The following is a 19,021-nucleotide window of genomic DNA, read 5'->3' as shown; positions in this document are numbered from 1 at the left end:
TTTCGAAGTGATAGAATTCGCTTCGAGAAAGATAAATAAAAACAACAAATAAAAACAAAGAGCTACCCGTGTTCTGACATCCTTTTGCTATGACCAAGAGGCGAACAAAGTTGCCTTTTCTTCCATTTGTCAAAATAAACTACGAATCGACTGATGTTGTCGCGAATGCGACTTGCTGTTTGAAACGCTGGTATGTCGCCATTTTTAAATGTCTCGCGTGCTCTAACCAATTTGCACAGCATGGCGCGTGCATTAGTTTCGCTTCGCTAGCTTGCAAAAGTAGAGTTACCTACGCAAAAGTGCTCGAGTACGCCGCAAGTCTTGCGGTTGAGCAAGATTTCATTTTGGTAATCGGGCTCCTCCGGCTACAGTTCATCAATTCCGTGACGCTTCTCCGACTAGACGTAGCTCGTGCTTCAAGTTGCCAAGCTGCTGATTCTCAAGACGTGTTCATTTCGTGACAACATCGCCTACGCGCGTCATGAAAGTGTTGGCATTGGTTAGGTGAGTGTGGCGTCGGTTGTAGCAGTTGTTGCACACGGTGAATGAAATGCCAAGTAAATGCCTCTGCCTTTCTATTCTGCAGTGGCGGTAAGGACAGCTGCTTCAACATGATGAAGTGCGTCGAAAGTGGTCACGAAATCGTCGCCCTAGCCCACTTGAAGCCGAAAGACAGTGGTATGCGGGGTTTTGTTTTGAAAAGAACTTGGGATTGTGGTCATTACCGGGTGCCCTGACCTTCACAGGTGTCTTCTTGTCCTCATAGAAACACGTACGGTTTCCGAAATGCTTACACTGAAAGTGAGCCAGTATCTTTACAATACGTCTTTCATATAACTGTGTAGGGGCTGCAGTGCGTTTTCCCTCTCTTCTAAACACGTGTTAGGCCATCGACAGCTGCAAGTTGATTTGCGAGATGCACAATGTATGGGCGTGCTTAATTCGTGTTGAATACCGAGAAGCTTGGAAATTTCTAGCCGTTTAGCAAACAAGGTATGCGCGTTTGCAGCTTAACCATGTTAGTGCCGAGTTTAGCTGGCCAAATCCAAATGTTTGATCGCAGCTTCGAGGGTTTGCGGTGCAGTGTGATCGAGATGAGAAATTCCGTTTGTATGTTGAACTTGTGAAAAAGAATGTACCAGCAGACACAAACTATTCAGAAAGGGATGCATTACTTGTCCCATGATAGACGATAACATTAAAAGAATCGGTCCTTTTTTTTTTTTTTTTTTTTGCAATCAGCGGAGGCAGGATCGACGTATTGTCAAACCTGTATGTTACATCAATTACATGGGAGATTTATGGCGTGCTGTTTGGATAATTTATACAAATTTCCTCTCGGAAACTCCATCTAATAGACCATCATCATCAGCCTATATTTATGTCTACTGCAGGACGAAGGCCTCTCCCTGTGATCTCCAATTACCCCTGTCTTGTGCTGTCTGTCTAATAGACCATACTTCTGTACAACTGCAGTTGACAGTGTTGCAATGCACCACTTATACCCTAGTTACACGGGCGCACTAACCGCAGTTAAGACGCACCTCAGTTCCGGCCAACCGCAGTTACACCCAGTTACATATCTTGCAAATGTCACGAGCACAGTCCAGCATCAGCAATATACAGTTAACTCTTGTTTACTCGAACTCCAATATCTCAAAATATTGGTTAAGTAGTAATTAATTTCTTTTTTTTTTTTTTAGCTCGGTGTCAGCCCCATGTATTTTTCACCTCTTATTTCGAAATTCTTTTGCACCGTACTCAAAATCCTGACTGTCACTGCCAAAAAGTTTACATACTTTGTATACAGCCACAATGTGACCAAAAATTGACTGGACTGCAAAGTTTGTAGCGAATTCCGCTTTATTCTATGCCATTCTTATCATCCACTGCGATCATCCGGCTGCAGTCTCATTTATGATGCATGTGGAGGGTCGCTCTCAACCCCGACGAAATGCAATTAGCGCGAGAAGGTACTCGTGACCTCTGCAACATGCATGCTCATATATGCTTAGAGCATCGCCAGTTTGCTCATTCACCATGTTTGCTCATTCGCCGAATACATCAGTGCCAACGTGTTTGCTTGGCTTTGTGCAAGGATCACTGTTGCTCGTGGATGCCCGACGTATCGGGTGCCAAGTCGCACAATATCTCGTAAGAGTGATCTACCGAAAATACCACTCCTGGTATTGAGCTCTTAGGGGAAATTTAGTGGCTACTGGTGCGTGTTTCAAAAGGCTCAGTGCTGTCTATGCAGGGCCAGGGGCTTGTATTTTCATTAATTAGCTCATCTCGAGATTTTTACAATGTCAGGTTAGCAGTGTTTTACTGTAATTAACTTTTAGTGGCTGGGGGACCCAGTTCACACCATACTGCACTTGCTGTTTTGTCTCTGTGCTACATCTCCTGCGGTGGATATAAGCGTTCAACTGCTTAGACGAGGTCGCAGGTTCAATTCGCCGCCACAGCTGCTGTGCTCTAATGGTGGCGGAATGAAAAAAAAAGGAAAAGATAAAAAATAAAGATCCACATTTCTCTCTATCGCTAGTTCAGAAATAAACGTTTATTTCTCTCAGTTTTTCTCTCTCATGTACCAAACTCTGGGTGCACGTTGAAGGGAGACATGTATCGAAATTATTCTGTAGTTTTCCACTAGGGGATTTCAATTTGCGGGCACAGCTGCTGTGACCTGATGTTTGCAAAACATATATACAATGGACAGAGAGGAAAATAAGGGATCGAGCAGACTGGCCACTGCCACCAAAAGGGGCACAATGCCTGTGTACTCTTTACAAAGGAGAATCCGTTGTGGTTGCTTAGTGGTTATGGTGTTGGGCTGCTAAGCACGAGGTCGCGGGATCAAATCCTGGCTAGGTGGCCGCATTTCGATGGGGGCAAAATGCAGAAAACATCTGTGTACTTAGGTTTAGGTGCACATTAAAGAACCCCAGGTGGTCCAAATTGATTCGGAGTCCCCCACTATGGCGTGCCCCATAATCAGATGGTGTTTTTGGCACGTAAAACCCAAAATTTAATTAAGTTTACAACGGAGGCATAGAAACGGAATTTGAAGATAGGAGGGAAAGAAAAAGGGAAGATGGAAAGTCACAAATACAAAGTAAAGCAACAACACATAATAGGGCGTGGCATTAGGGACAAAACGAAAGAACCTGCAGGTCGCATTAGCTACATAAGAATAAAACAAAAAACAAAGTATCGTCATTTAGGAAATGCAAAAAAGAAAAAAGAAAAGCTCATGTGGTTCCAACCACACCCTGGGTGTATGTTGGAAGGCCCCAAGTAATCAAATTGATCTGAAGTCTTCCACTGGGGCATCTCTATAGCCCTAGTGCTGCGTTTAACTGTTGGTTGATTCTCTGGGTTTAACATCCTGAAGCAATGCTTGGGACATGAGAGACACCATAGTAAAGGGCTTCGGAATGATTTTGATCACCTCATCTCCTGTAAATTCGCCCGAGTCTAAGTACACGATTGTTTTTGCATTCTGGCCCCATCGAAATTGCAGCGGCTGCTGCCGCGACTCAAACCCTCGACCTTGTGCTGGGCAACCGAACACCATAGCAACTGAGCCAACAGTGGCAGGTGGCACTTAACTGTGACCTTTGTTAGCCACATCTACACTAAATTACTCTGCGAGAAAAGACAGACTGTGCTGTGCTGACCTAGCTTACATCGCCAAGTGCAGACTGTGGTGCTGCACTGCTAAGTTTGAGGGCGCTGCTTCGATCCCGGTTGTAGCGGCCACATTTTGATTTTCATGATTTAGTTGCATGTTGAAGAACCCCAGGTTGCAAAAATTAATCCGGAGTCGCCCACTATGGCACGGCTCATAATCATATCATGGTTTTGGCACGTAATACCCCAGAAATTAATGTAATTTCTTTTAAATGCGTAAGCATTTCTATGCTTACCCAACGAGAAAAGTGTCCGTGCGTCCGTCTGTCCTTCCCGTAAGACGATCGCTTTCAAGATAGAGCCCGCAGCACCGAGCGACCGTACCTTCTCGCTGCCTGTGGCTTGAACCCAAACGAGGCGGCCAGAACACAGCGCCTACGGAGCTCTCGGCACACGTTGCCTGCTGCCCGTTTCGCAGATCACTTTCAAGATATGGGCGCGCGCGTCTCTCTTCAACGCTCAATGAGCAGCGAAAACACAACGCGCCAAGCTTTCAGCAGTCGGCACTCTCTGTCGGCATCCCACATTGCCTTCAAGATACGACCCGCGCCGCCGCACCAGACGTAGCCGCCGCAGGAGCGCGGTTGGTCACAGTTCATAATGGTTCGACGCGGGTGGATAATGCGCTAAAGAGCGATGACAACTTATAATTATCGGAACGTCGTCAGTGCACCTGGCGCCACCACGTGCAGTAGAACCAACCAGCAAGAGACAGTGCACCTAATAAATGTCGTATGCATTTAATTCATTTCCTACATCTCCCTCGTCATTTGACCCCACAGCCACATCCGCTGTGGGCTATCTATAACATGAGTGAACATTGCTTCTACTCGCCTCTTCTACGTCGTCTCATGCAGGTCTCACTTGACAGTTCGGTGTTGCAACCGCGCTTCTCTGTTTCGCGATTCTTTCGCGGTCATTCTCGCAATTATATGAAACGCACCAGCGTACGACCACTGAACACCACGTCGTTACTACGAAATGCTTACGCATCTTTCAGATTACTCCCACAGGAGATTCTACGTCGATTCGTTTTTTTTGCCAAGTGCAAGACAGGGACAGCTTGTGTTTCTACTAGCAGCATATACAACAGACACACTTCCCACCCAGTCGCTGAACCATACAACCACATCATTGCAAGGCCATACATGACATCTGCTGCTTGTGTTGTGCATGGGCATGCCCACCAGCGCAAAGCATTTAAACAAATCTGACAGTTACATCTGGACACCCAGCGCTTTCAAGTATGTGTGCATTTTGGAAGTTAATCATGGCCATCGTCTGTTGTCCTTCGCAGATGAGATCGACAGCTACATGTACCAGTCTGTAGGCCATGAAATCGTTGACCACTACGCTGAAGCCATGGGGCTGCCGCTGTTCGAGGGCGACATCGTTGGCAAGCCGTACAACCAAGCAAGCGAGTACAAGGTCACGGAAGGGGACGAAGTTGAAGATCTTTTCAAGTTGATGACATGGGCTAAAGTGAGTAGACTTCACAGCACGAAGCTGACACAGACAACATATTTACCTTAAAATCACTGGAGACCTACAAATTGAAGTTGGCAAGAGATAATTTTCTCTAATATTGGCTAGCTTTTAGGTAGCTATGATGGAGATCGCTGTCATTTGTTTTATAAAATGTTGCAAATGTGAAGCTCAGGTGTGCCAAGCATGTTGAAAAATTTTTGGTGAAGAACCATGCAGGACATTGCTAAATCAAAGATTTTGTGATTCCTGTGAGACTTGTTGCTTCAGCATTTCGATTAAATGTGCTCGGAGCTTTACAAATTATCATAGCAGCACTGAAACAAGAGAGCGAGCAGTTCACAGTGAAGTGATTAACAGTGGTAGAACAACGAATGTCACTTCAAAGCAGCACTGACGACCTACGTTGACCATACAAAAACATGAAAGCAATGGCAAAGAGGTAAACAAAAATGAGAACATTCATGCTTGAGTACACATTTGTAGAGACAATGAATGAATGAATACAGCATTTATTAACATAAAGCTGGCTCTATGGCCTAAGCCGGAAGCACTGGGTAAGGGAGAAAAGGAGAGAGGAAGGACACCATGGAAGTCAGAGGCAGATCCCATGGGTGTCACTCAACTTCAACTCTTCTAAAGGAGGTGAATGAGGCCTGTTTGCGGGAGAATGCATAGAGCACCTCGAGAGCACACCACTTGTCTGCTGGCAGTTGGATCCAATGCTCAAAGTCAGCCACCTAGCCCCGGTGCTTGGAATGTTGGTCAGCGAATACGCTGCAGTCTTATAGTAGGTGATAAACGTTGGGCGAGTGTCCGTTTTACATGCTGGGCAGGTAAGGTCAGGTGGAGGCGGAGACGTGCTCGATTTGGGGGCACTTCGTTTTCTGTGGTATGCTCACCAGCGGATCAAGACATCCGGAGTTAACGCTGCACCAGTTCATGCCTTCTGCACTAGAGCTTGGCACCCTCTTAGTAGTCAAGGGGGCACTGGATCCGTGTCTTGTGGTATTTGTTGCGCCAGCCGTTCCCTAATGTTATGCTTTTTGTAGCAACTTCGGAATGGACTCCAAATAAAGGATCCAGGGGGGCAGCGGGAGACTGGCACAGTCGTCGAAATGGCAGGTGGTAGATATAATCTCACTCGCTGCTTCATGTGCGGCCTTGTTCTCTGAGATCCCACAATGTTTGGGTACCAAGCGTACACACGTAGTAATGCCAGTCTTGATCAGTAACCCCCAGCACTCTTGTTTGGTGACGTGGGTCAGAGAGCTCATCGCTCCTTTAGCTGATCTTAGTGCCTGCATCGGCGCTTGGCTGTCCGTGAGAACCTGAAGCATAGAAGTTGGAGGCGGGGGTTGGCATTGGTTGCACGTAGAGCTTTAAAGCTGACTGAAACATTGTTTAGTCAGTTTTGGTACAGACTTTAAAGAAAGTATTTTTCTGAAGGTGTAAAAAAAATTATATATTTTCAGCCCACAAAACTAATATGTGCCTGAAAGGGATATAGCTGATAATTAAAAAGTTGCTAAAGTTAATCTTATTAACCAATTCATCCATCAGTGACCTCCATATATGTCCTGAAGTCTGCCACAACACTCACTCTGTTGCCAAAAATATAATCTTTTAATCCATGCTACACTACTGTTTAATAATCACTTGAAATATTCCCCTGGACACATGGTATACTACTTCCTCAATGGCCAGAGTATTTATCAATCTCGTCTCGAAAATAACGGATCGATGCCTCATTTGTGTGTACGAGTTCACAGTGCCTAGCTCTGGCCTTTATGCTCTAAAGCCAGAACACACTGTAATGTCTACTTATTCGGTCTGCTAGACTAGCTGACGGGGCACTTTTGTGTCCTACTTTTTACAGCAGGAGCTGTTAGAACCTTGCTATAATGATCATTCCGTTGTCCGCAGCTTCGCCGTGCTGGGGGAGACAGAGTGAAAGCAGAGTATACAAATATATCGCGCGGCATAGCGGATGCGAGGTGGAGAGGAGGAGTGAGGCAGGTGGTAGTGTGATGCGTAGAGCTGCTGCCGACGGCGACCGCGTTTCCCCACATTCGTTCGGAACGCGCCCGGTGTCCGTGACTGCAGCCGATGCCTCTGGCGGTGGCTCGGCAGGTTTCGGCCAGAGAACTGGACACTCGTCGCTTCCGAAAGACTGAAGCGAGAGATTGCTAATCTTAGCATTCTCAATCTGCACTGGCATGTAAAAAAAATTATGCGTGGCTCTGCTATCACGAACACCAGAGACCAATTAAATTATGGGGTTTTACGTGCCAAAACCAGCTCTGATTATGAGGCACGCCGTAGTGGGGGACTCCGGAAATTTGGACCACCTGGGGTTCTTTAACGTGCACCTAAATCTAAGTACACGGGTGTTCTCGCATTTCGCCCCCATCAAAATGCGGCCGCCATGGCCGGGATTCGATCCCGCGACCTCGTGCTCAGCAGCCCAACACCATAGCCACTGAGCAACCACGGCGGGTACCAGAGACCAGTGGAGATGGGGGAAGCCCAGCCAAAGTTAGACTAAGTGTGTGGTTTGCCACTACTTTACTAGGCTTTCCCCAGCTCTGCTGGTCTCTGGTTTGCGATAGCAGAGCCACACATAATTTGTTGCTTTTTTTTCGGTAGACTCCATAATTAGACTCCATAGACTCCATAATTACGGTACAGAGCCTCAATTCTTCGAAAGCATTACAAATAATTACTGACCCTTTTGTGTGACCAGCTCAAAACGTGCACTTAGTGTGGCATGGCTTTGAATGGAAAAACAGCAGACTATTCACATCACCCAATGCGGAGGTGGTGGTCATGTGGTATCACAGACAACTCGAGTGCGCCAGTCATCTCGCTGCAGTGGCCAAAAGCTGCCAAATTGGCCCTTCCAATTGTACACTTCTCTTAGAAATGCAAAGGGACTCACTGTCCCCTTTCGTCCCGTCGAGTGCTGAAGGGACTCTGCTTTTGGCAGCACGGTCATAGCAGGTGTGTACATGTCGGGGTTGCCTGGGTACCACGAGACTGCCACAACAGTTTTTGGTGACGTCGTGAGTCTGTCTTTTCACGTCCGAAGCCGTGCTGTACTTGGCTTGTGGTTTGAACTGGTCATAATTCGAGCGTAATAAATTATTTATTGTGCTTTCACGGGAATCGAGGCTCCATAGTGTAATTACTGGGTTGATGAGTATCCAGTGAAGCAAAAACAAAAACGGGACAACAATTTTGTCAGTTCTCTTTTAGGCAAGAAGTTGCGGGTTTCGTGCCTCGTTGCTATGGCCGCATTTCGATGGGGACAAAATGCAAAAATGCTGGTGTGCTTAGACTTAGGTGCACGTTAACGAATCCCAGGTAATCAAAATTAATGAGATCTGCACATTGACATCTCATATTGCCCCTGTGTTGCTCAGGTACGCTAAACCCGGCAAATCAAGCCTTTAGTCAATGTCTACTGGGATGTCTCACCTGATATGTAAAGCGTGTTGATGATAGGTGAGTTATTTAATTTGATGAATCTCTCGTCATTAGCCAGTAAGTTAATCTGGAAAACATGATAAATTGATGCCGTAACAGTGGGTTAAAGGCTCATCCCTCAGAAAATGGCTCAATATGCCGCATGCATTCACAAAAAAAGCTTCTTAAGGTGGTTGAAGTAAGTTCTTCTGTATGTAGGCATTGACGTTGCTTTGTCCTCTTTCTTTTTTTCTGCCCCTGCACCTTATTCCTTTTTCTAGGAGGCAGTTGACTACGAAGCTGTGTCTGTTGGGGCCATTTTTTCAGACTACCAGCGTGTGCGTGTTCTTAACGTGTAAGCCACCTGCCGATCCCTGTCTTCTCTCTATTTGATCTCCTTCAAAAGAAGGTTTAGCTTGGTTTTTAAGTATGGGCAGTTAGGTGACTTAAAGGTCTTTTTACTGGGTTCAACTTCTGCAACGCCCACTGCGGTGGTTCACTGGTTACGGTGTTCCGCCACTGAACAGTGAGGTCGAATGTTCGAATCCGATCCCTGACGCCCTTACTCTGACTGAGGCGAGATCCAAAAACACTCATGTACATTTTTAAAAATACACTACGGAGAAACGCCAAATCAGTTTAGGCTGATAAGGTATTCTTTACGAACTCTATTTTCGTTGATTTCGCAGTGAGAGGGTGATCATTACAAGAGGAAATGGACGTCTAAAGTTTCATTTTTTGAATTTCACGTTGAAGCCACAGTACCGGTACGTCAGTGTGCCATCACGGATGTCTTAGTATTCTTCCAAATTTGGGTGGTTGTGACAAAAGTAAACGTTATTGAAACTTGACGAGGTTCTGTCTTTGGCTCCTCTAGAACAGAAGGCATTTGATCTTTACTGATAAAAAATGAACTAGGCTTGAGCAAAGGCCCTCAAAATCTATGACGTCGTGGTGAGCTAGCGCGGGAGCTTCAACGCGGCGCAGCCACCCGTTATTTGTTCTCGCTTCTTTTCTAGCTATTTTGTTGCACATACGCCTGAGTGAGGAAAACGATGACCAGTGAACGTGCTTGCGGTCCCGAGTTGGAAAAGAGGAAGAGGACGACGCTGAGCTGGCCGCTCTTGCGCTCACCTTCACGACCTACAATAAACGGCCCCCTTCATCCGTAAGGGTGATCAATGGTCTCCTTCACGCGTGGTGGCTCGGTGCACATGTTTTGCATATGTGCGGGCCTTGAAAATTGTTGCTTTGGTTGTAGTGCGGTACCGCTTATAGTGCGGATATTTGCGACTCCAGCGACTTACGTTATAAGAGGTCTACACTGTATAAGCAGATGTAGCATTATGTGGCCATGAAGCGAGAACGTGAGCTGCCCTTTCCATCACAGAGGCTCACTCCTATAGTTTTAACCAGCACTGGCAAGCAAGATTTCTCCTCTGCCTTTACAATCTTGGGAGTTTTTTGACCGCACGGTATTGCCATACGACATATATTATGGTTAAGTAAGTGGGTGCAGTCCTTCTTCGTGAAGAATGATGCATAAGTGGCCTGTGGGACTCTTTGTCCATAATTAACCATTCGTAGTCATTGGGCTGGTCTATCCATATCTTATCACCTGCACACTTTTTTTCTTGTGGCCTTTGTCCCTGGACACAACCATAGCAGACAGCGAGCGTCCGATGCCAACTATATCGAAATAATGGTCCCGTGCGATGCTGAAATCATAACCACCGCCGCTTTTCTCTCTCTCTCTCTCTCTCTCTCTCTCTCTCTATATATATATATATATATATATATATATATATCTCCTTCATTGTGGCTGTGAGGCACATATCCAGTGATGATTTTTGCACACACTAGTATGTTTCACAAGAATCCCTATGATCTATCTGTTGCAGGCTATCCACTGTAGGCAGACATAGGGCATTGTAAGAGATATCTCTGACGTGATCTCTCCTGGCAAAGAGACTGGCTGCTCTGGGAATGAGGGAATGTGTTAGCCTTCCATCCGAATATTCAGCTATTCTTGTGGTGTACGTCGGTGGGACATTTTTGTAGACACTGTTGTAATTGCATAAACTATGCATTGCGCTTGTTTGTCGCAATGCCCAAACCTAGTGACGGGCCCTCTAAGTTTAAGGAAATATATGGCCTTGTGACTGAAATTAGGTAAAGCGAAGTGACAGTCCCCCTCCCCCCCCCTCTCTTATTGTGACAGGTGTGACCGACTAGGTGTCAAGATGCTGGCCTATCTCTGGCACCGTGACCAGGCCCAGCTTCTGAGGGAGATGCTAGACTGTGGCATTCATGCCATCCTTATAAAGGTTGCTGCCTTGGGTAAGTTCTTTAACCTTAGAATGAGCTTTGTACTAAAATTACTAGAACGAGACCTGGCGCTTATATCTGTGCGCGCCACTGGTACAATACCTCATCTACCACGATATTGATGGGTAGTAAATCTCAGTGATTTGAACTTTAAGGGACCTGACAATTCGTTCGAATTAAGCGGAGTTGGAATTAACCCTTTGCGGGTCATAAGCCTTTACCCAGTTTGCGGTCGTTCTGGCCAGAAGCCATTCTGCGCATTTTGGGTGCCATGCAGAAAAGATGCTCTAGTACACAAACACATGTTAGGGGATTTATTTGAGAAACATTTCTCTATACCCTTGGCTGTCAGCGGTACTTGAGCACAGTATGGTATCACTCGAAGCAGTCGCCAGGGTGGAGGCCAAGATTTGCACTGCGTGTCTTGCAGTAGAAGACAGTCTCCTTCCTGCCTCCTTTCGTCTTTCTATCACTGCACACAGCACAGTTCGTGCCGTTGTTATTCACATTATTATATATGAATTGTAGCTGCACGAGTTCGCGCAAGTCCCGTGCATAAAATGCCCGCACAAAAAACGTCGCCATCCGGTCAGCAGTACGTGCTACAATTTGCGCGCGAAAATCTCTTCAAGTCCCTAGTGCGGCCCTCAACTGTAGACAACCAAAAACTGCAATTTGTAATTCAAAACACAGTCGAGAGATGGTGCAACCTACCCAAATAAATAGAGAATGCAAGCAAACGTGCGCGTCGGGCGCCTCCCGACATGTGACCGGAGCCGATATTTTCGCATGGCGGCGTGGGCCCGACGCATGACCGCAAAGGGTTAAAGGAAGCACATTGAATGGAGGACTTGCGTGCAGCGTTGCGTTAGGCGGCGCATGTGCACTAAGCTAACATGAGAGACGTGTTTGGGAAGTGTGGCTTCACGGCAGTGCGATGCACATCCTACACTAGTTGCTGCAAGTGAAGCAGACGACGGAGCACCTTCCTTCAAGATTCCCATAATGCCATACCGGTACCTGCTTTGGGCCGCACACCACTTTCTAAAGTGGTGCATTGCCTGTGTCCCAAATATGCAAACAGTCTAGGTGAGTGTTCGTTGACACCTTCACTAAGAAGTCTTGATTGCGCCTCTGTGGACGGAAAAAGAGGCTTCTTTAACTTTTTTTTTTCTTCTGTTGTTGAGTGTGTGTGTAACAGCCAAATGAAGCCAAGGAAAGCCTAGGGGGCAAGCTCCTTCTGTGCTGCACTGTTATCTCAAATTCCGACCAAAACTGGCCATATATTTCTTTATTATGCACTTTTTTTACAAAATAACACTGCGGACAATGTTTTAAGTGTTTATTTATTCGAAATCTCAATCGTTATTGCAAAAAGTTAAACTTAACAGCACTATACCGTATACCGTGCAATACTCACTCTCAGATTACAAGCTCAGTGCATTGGGGTCTTCACTCAACGAGCAGTGCACTTTATTCGAAATTACTCGGATTTATTGCTGAAGTCAGCTTTTCTCTTTCGCAATGAAGCCATTGAAACATGCGATGCCGGTGGCACCATTTTGGAATACCCAAGTTGCCAACTTATTTTTCTTTCTCTGCCAAAATAAACTCACTCCTGGCTTGCGCTACCCTACAAATTGTGTGCTGCCATCTACCAGAAGTATGGAAATGCACTGAGACAAAACCAGCCTGTTCACAGCATTGCTAGAAAATTAAAGTACTGTTGTTTGGGCCGTTCTTACCAGAAATGTGAGGACGAACCCAGCTTGTTCAAGGTACGGCAAGGGTTAACTGTGTTTTTAATTTATATGTAGAAATAATAATGAAAAGGGGAAATGAAAAGTGTAAGAAAAGGCAACTTGCCATCAGGTTATATTTTAATTAAAAACAGCTAAGTTTCTCTATGCTTTCCATGGCTTCTTTTCTGTCTGTTGGCTTCGTTTAGTCGTTACTAATAATAGATTGAGCCCCGTCGGTTACCATGATTCATCTCGCTTAACCCCTCCGGGCTCTGTGTGTAAAATTGTGCCATGCCAAGATAGTGCATCAAAAGCAAGAGCACTGATGAAAATAATCATATTTAAAATGTGCCACATACATATTGAAGCACTTCTGATTGATCCGGTTCTGCATGTTTGAGTAGTATGCATATATTGTTTTAGTAAATTTAGTCAGAAGGTAGACAGTCGGGTACTTGCTCTCGGTGTTAGTATGTCATCGTGTAGTGGGTTCACTTCTTTCACTGTTTTTCCCAACGTTTTACATCAGGCATATCTTACAAGTGGCTGGATGGGTACTTTCCAAATATGCTAGGCATAAAATAGTTGACGTTTTCAGCTCTGACATTCCTGTGAGGAGTTCTTGCACAGAGTCCACATTCTGTAAACATCACAGAACTCACTGAAGAATTGAAAATGTCTATTTCTAATTCGTTCTGCAGCTGTATGAGTTTCATGATTCTGGAGAAATGTGGCAAGACAAAATTTTCAATGGACAGAATTAATTGGCGCCTCAAGGCGATAAAACGTGCTTACCTTAGTTTAAGTCCGCAGGCATTTTTTACAATTCACTACTGCCATGGGAGTATGGCTGCAGCGGCTGAGATTCGAACTCTTAACCTCGTGGGTGGCAGCAGAACAACATAATTTTATGCTGAGCCACTGCAGCAGATATATTAGCAGGTCCAGTCATGTTTTGATATCAGATCTGGTTCACGCTACTTTATCAATGACTTCAGCATAGGTGTTTCACATTCCAATAGGTCTGGAACCTCACAAACACCTGGGGAAAACCTTGGCTGAAATCTACGACCACATGATCTCAATGGTATGTTTCATGACTTTGACCAGTTCTTCCCTGTTTTTCAGCTATTGCACTACAAGATTGCACTTTGGGAGGAACTTTGCAAAGAGCCATTGTTTAACATACTTAATGTGTTGCCAGTCACCAGAGAGCCATGTCAGGTATTCCTGCCACGTGGAAATGAGTGCCTACGCTTTGTGTCCTACATAACAGGCAGCACTATGAAGGCTAGACAGATTTCTGTTCGCAACCAAAATGTAGTGTGTCACATATCAAAAAAAGATATTAAGTGTACGTCATGAAATTGATGTAAAGTTAGGTCACATACTTTTACGTTGCAAAAATGCGATGTATCGATTGCACGAGAGGGGCTTTGGGGATCTAAACCTATTTACCACCAAATGACTGCAGTGACATGTTTCTGTGACCAGCGGCCCAGTGCATCACTTGCACTCGTGACCAAAACATAGTGCGTCGCCTACAATAAGCACAAATATGCACAGGTAACATGCGATTTGGCTCAAGCATGCGTCTGCAAGTTGCAGTTGTAATATATGGAGTAGTCATTTTGTAGAGAATATTGTAGAACAGCACTGTGAAACGTGCGGAATGAGACTGCTATGACCCAGTAACATTGCCTGTTGGATATGATACGGAGTATAGGTCTCCGTTGTACTGCTGAAGCTCTGTGTAAAAGAAAAGGGAAAAACAGAAAAAAAAAAGAACAACAACAGACTTTAATGATGTTTCTAGCTCTGAACTCACTCACTGCAACATCAGGAGGCTCTCACAATGTGCATCGCCATCTTCTCTGTGATAAAGATGGTGCGATGCACTCGTCATCTTCATTCGTTTTTGCTTGCTGTGGCTTCTGCGGCACATTCACAGGTACTACCACTCCCAAAGCCCGTGTGGACACGCAAAGCCCCGCGTAAACTCTCAAGTGCCAAGGCTGCGCGACAGCACTGTGGTTGGCGCGCCAAGCTCCTGTACATCGCATGCCTGACTCAACTCTCCCAAATTATTTACGGAGTTTATGAATTTGGGCTTTGCTCTGCGATATTACAAATGTTGCGTTGAGTTCAACGAAAAATAAATTAAGTTGGAGAAGTCTCATTCGTCGGTACCGACACTGTCGTTGTAGGTCTTCTGATGGTAAAAAAAAACACCAGACGAGTACTTTCTTCGAGCAAGGGTAGCCAGATAAGTTCCGGAAGCAGGCAAAATTGGTAATGTAAAAGTAGCTGAAAACGTCATTGCGACCCTAAAAGCAGCGTGTTGCATGTCACTCTCTGCTGTTCCATGTTTGCTGCTGGGTGCGTGCTGGTTCAACAGGGAAGTCATCATTAATAGAGCATGCGTGTATCCCATGAAAGGTGTGTGCTCAGGGCAAATCTAAAAAAAAAGAAAAAAAGAAATGCGTGATGTTCCTAAAACAGGAGAAATATTTACGGAAATATTTCGACTGTTCTCCCAAATGGTTAGTTATTGGTGCAATCTAATAGACAATGTTAATGCACAACGTAAGCCAGTTTAATGAGCAGAGCTGTAATGAATGGGTTATTGCTATGCGTGGGGAACATCATAACTGCTATGTAACAAGCTATGTACAAATCAAACTAAATATAAAATGATGTCCTGACGAAAAGGCCGAATCGACTGACACAGCAAACTCGGTTCGAAGCTTTTAACTGCTGTCACAGTAACATAATACAGGTGAAAGTGATTCGCTGAATATATTTGTGGTCAGCCTGGAGGACTTGTCAGTGCGCATAAATTCCGTGGTTTTAGAGTGTTGGAGCTATGGCTAAACCCCCACCCCACCCCCCATTTCATGCCTCCTCCTGCCTTCAACATCGTTACGAATATGTTGTGGTTTACTTGGTATGCAGGTAAACCTCAATCTAGCGATGTTGATGGGGCCAGGGTAATAGGTATCTCGTTAGGTTAAGAATAAAGCACTGAAAACACTGATGCAAATATCATAGTATTTATTTAAGACTGCAAAAATATTTCATTTCTGCAATGGGTGTAAGCATTTGTAGAAGCGACTTGCCACAGTGGCCAAATGGCTGTGACATTGCACTGGTGAGCACAAGGTTGTGGATTCGATTCGCTGCCATGGTGGCCGCATGTTAATGCGGGAGAAATGCAAAAACGCTCGTTCACTGTGTTTTGGGATCATGTGCATTTACTGTAGCGAAAAGTGAATACACTTCAAGGCATTGTTAACACGTACTTTTTACCTGTTCCTTTACCAACACTTCCAAAAAAAAACTTCATTAAAAGAGGCAGGGTGTTCAGTTTGCTTCGTTGTTTCAAGGCTTTCGGTGCATTAGGCTGTTCAAAAAGTGACAGGAAGTTAAATCACAATTTTTTTTTTAATTGGGTTTCCTTAATTGAGGTTCGACTGTATTAAATTCATGCACAGTTACAGCTCCACTGAGTTCTTCAAATACACTCGCTGCACTTTTTTTTAGAAAGTGTTTGCTTTTTAAGTTCACAACCATGCTTCTAACATAAGAAGTGGCGCACGGGGGTCCGCACTTTCAACAAACAGCTCCTGCGGCCAACGAGTTGAGGAAATGCTCATTTAAGTGTGCCAAGGGGACAACTGTGGTGGCAATAAACTTTTTTTCTTCTTCTTTTTTTCAATACTTCTCAGGAAAAAAAGTATGGCCTTAACGTCTGTGGCGAAGGTGGCGAATATGAGACTGCCACTCTGGATTGCCCGCTGTTTCGCAAGCGGATTGTCGTGTAAGTTTATTTCAATGCTGTAGTCTAACGTCATTATAGCAAAGTCATATAGACACGAAAGTATGTTCTTTTTAATGTCCAATATTTGTTACAAGCATACACGCATATGGGCGGCAAAAAGAAATTGCGATCGGGTCTGTGTGAACGAAACGCCAGCCTGATGCCTCCAACGGGCCGAACATATCCTTTTTGATACTCCAAGTTTGATACTGCAAAATGTAGATTTAAGTGTGGGAAACATTGCAAAGCCTTTCATAGCGTTCTTGATAGGCTGGAGTGGGATTTTCACTTGTGGGTAGTTCAGCAAACAAATTACGAATTAGTTAAACTATAGTGTAGAAAGTGTAGCATGAAGACTACACTTTCTACACCATAGTTTCGATGAGTGTAGGCAGCAGACAACAAACAGGCTGACATTGCAAACACGTGCCACCATTTTGTCTGTGACTATCGTGCTGTCTTACATGTAGATATATATATATCTACATGTAAGACAGCACGATATTCACAGCACGATAGTCACATATGTGACGATGACAGCGAAGATGCTGTGTAGTGAACGTTAGTTGCAGGGACAGCTGCGGAGTTCTGGAGTGACCGTGCGTCACAAATGAAAGTGAGCGAATCTTCCAGGAAGACATAATCATCTTATTCATGAATGGTGCATATATGGAGAGACTATTTCAGATTACGCGCTGTATCATAAGCATAACGAAGTTATCTTCCTGTGCTGCACATTCACAATAATTTTAGCTGCAGTTTGTCTAGATTTGATGCTGAAAGGAAACTAGTACATCAGCTTTTAGTGCTCAAACAAGGGCATGTATGCAGCCAGTGGGTGTGAAGCCAGGCGAAGTGGTATGTCGAGTGCTTTTTGTCTGCTGATGTAGAAGACGACACGCAGTCTGCTCCGATTGGCTACAGTCCCGTCAGCCAAGTGCAGCACAACACGTCATAGCCTCTGCTCGACATTACACTCGTCTGCACGAGCATGCATGAAGTGTAGGTATAAAAAAAAATAGCCCTAGTGTGATCACACGGGATCGGCACATTTACTGGCTGCAGGCAAGCCAAGTCAAGCCACTGGTAAAAAAAATGCACGAGTGTCTAGAATGTGCCGTTTCAAGTTGTTCTTCCTGCGGGACATTTTTGCTCCCAGAATGCTTGTTTTGAGCTGTCACGTGAACAAGTATTTGCTGCCCTCTAACTGATATTGTCTCGGATCTTGAATTTATGCCTTTGTTATAGCAGTAAAATACTGACTGAAACAAAGGCATGCTTATTAAGTTTACTTTGAGGGTCCGATAATTTGTTTTATATATGTTCGTTATAACCAAGGGTAGAGTGTATAGCTGCACATCTTGTGTCATACTTTTTGAAAGTGCATTGCTGCTTATGGCATCCTGCCCTCATCGTTGTCTTTTCTTCGTTTTTGATTCTCTAGAGATGAAAGTGAAGTTGTAATTCACTCTGATGATGCATTCGCACCTGTGGGCTACCTGAAGATAAAGCGAATGCACCTTGAAGATAAGCCAGGCTGCGACAAAGATGCACGAGCAACACCGAAAGTATCATTACCACGTTGATTAAAGGGAATATTTATGATAACAGTGAGTGTCATGTTTTGTTTTGCAACTGAAAGCATATTTTCCACTTTCTACAGTGTTATCTTCCTGCAAACGTGCCTGTTTATAAGCTGCTGTCAATACACTGCTAGCAGAAATACTGTTTATGATGCCCCCTTGGGCTTTCTTTGGTCAAAAAGTGTTATGCATTCGGTTGAAATGTGCTCAAATACATTAGGCAGCAACCATCGAACGTTGATTATCAAAGTCAAGTGATAATTTCCCAGCAGATCTGGTGAGATGTGATGCTATGAGGCCTGTAGGTTCCGTGATGTACGGACATGCTGTAAATGTGCTTCTTTTTGTATCCTGCATTCACGTGGCAGTGCTCCAGCATAGCACATCGCATTTGACCGAGGAAAGCTGTGTGTGGTGTACATGGAACGCCAGTTCGGCATTTTTTTCCCAACGCTCATAGTGGACTGCAGATGGCCGGGACAGCCTACATGCATATGCACACACACAATCATCCGGGTTACAAGTGCCACTGGTATAATCCATCACAATAATATGGCTTAAGATTAAGGCTTAGAGGCATGACTGTACAGTTTCAACTGCTTGTCACCTGGCTGATACACTGTTTACGAAGCAAGTTCTTGACCCATGCGGGCTTGCGTGGGCAGAAGTCTGGTTCATTTCGTTGAAATCTGCACAACTGAAACATCAAAGACTGTAAAGAAGTTCTCACACATCAAACATCAATGACTGTGCAAGCGAGTTCTCACACTTTCTGGAAGTACTGGGGGCCTGTTTGGTGGCTCACTGCCTCGTTCGAACGTGGCAGCAGTTGCCGGTGCATACGAGGTCGGTCGTGGCTAGCTGTTCCGAGTGATGACTCCCACGCAGGCTGCTTTGCA

General features: G+C 44.9%; 1 protein-coding gene across 1 annotated transcript; it reads left to right on the top strand.

Annotated features, from left to right (window-relative positions):
- Positions 1 to 181: 181 nt before the first annotated feature.
- On the top strand, positions 182 to 18,141 carry LOC119464153 (diphthine--ammonia ligase). The gene is made up of 8 exons (XM_037724991.2): positions 182 to 504; positions 587 to 678; positions 4,994 to 5,178; positions 8,931 to 9,004; positions 10,871 to 10,989; positions 13,742 to 13,806; positions 16,448 to 16,539; positions 17,984 to 18,141. Exons 1-8 carry the CDS (start codon positions 482 to 484, stop codon positions 18,123 to 18,125), a joined length of 792 nt encoding a protein of 263 aa, XP_037580919.1. The 5' UTR covers positions 182 to 481; the 3' UTR covers positions 18,126 to 18,141.
- The last annotated feature ends 880 nt before the right edge of the window (positions 18,142 to 19,021 follow it).

The sequence above is a fragment of the Dermacentor silvarum genome, chromosome 9 (genome assembly GCF_013339745.2).
Source record: "Dermacentor silvarum isolate Dsil-2018 chromosome 9, BIME_Dsil_1.4, whole genome shotgun sequence".
NCBI lineage: Eukaryota > Metazoa > Arthropoda > Arachnida > Ixodida > Ixodidae > Dermacentor > Dermacentor silvarum.
The sequence above is the reverse complement of the archived record's forward strand: the minus strand, read 5'-3'. Positions and strand labels throughout refer to the sequence as shown.

What these genes read in the sequence shown, in the direction of transcription:
- LOC119464153 (XM_037724991.2), top strand. Translation starts at nt 482, where the DNA reads ATGAAAGTGTTGGCATTGGTTAG. An exon ending in CGTGTGCGTGTTCTTAACGT is followed by an intron (nt 9,005 to 10,870) that starts GTAAGCCACCTG and finishes TTATTGTGACAG; the next exon opens with GTGTGACCGACTAGGTGTCA. An exon ending in TATAAAGGTTGCTGCCTTGG is followed by an intron (nt 10,990 to 13,741) that starts GTAAGTTCTTTA and finishes ACATTCCAATAG; the next exon opens with GTCTGGAACCTCACAAACAC.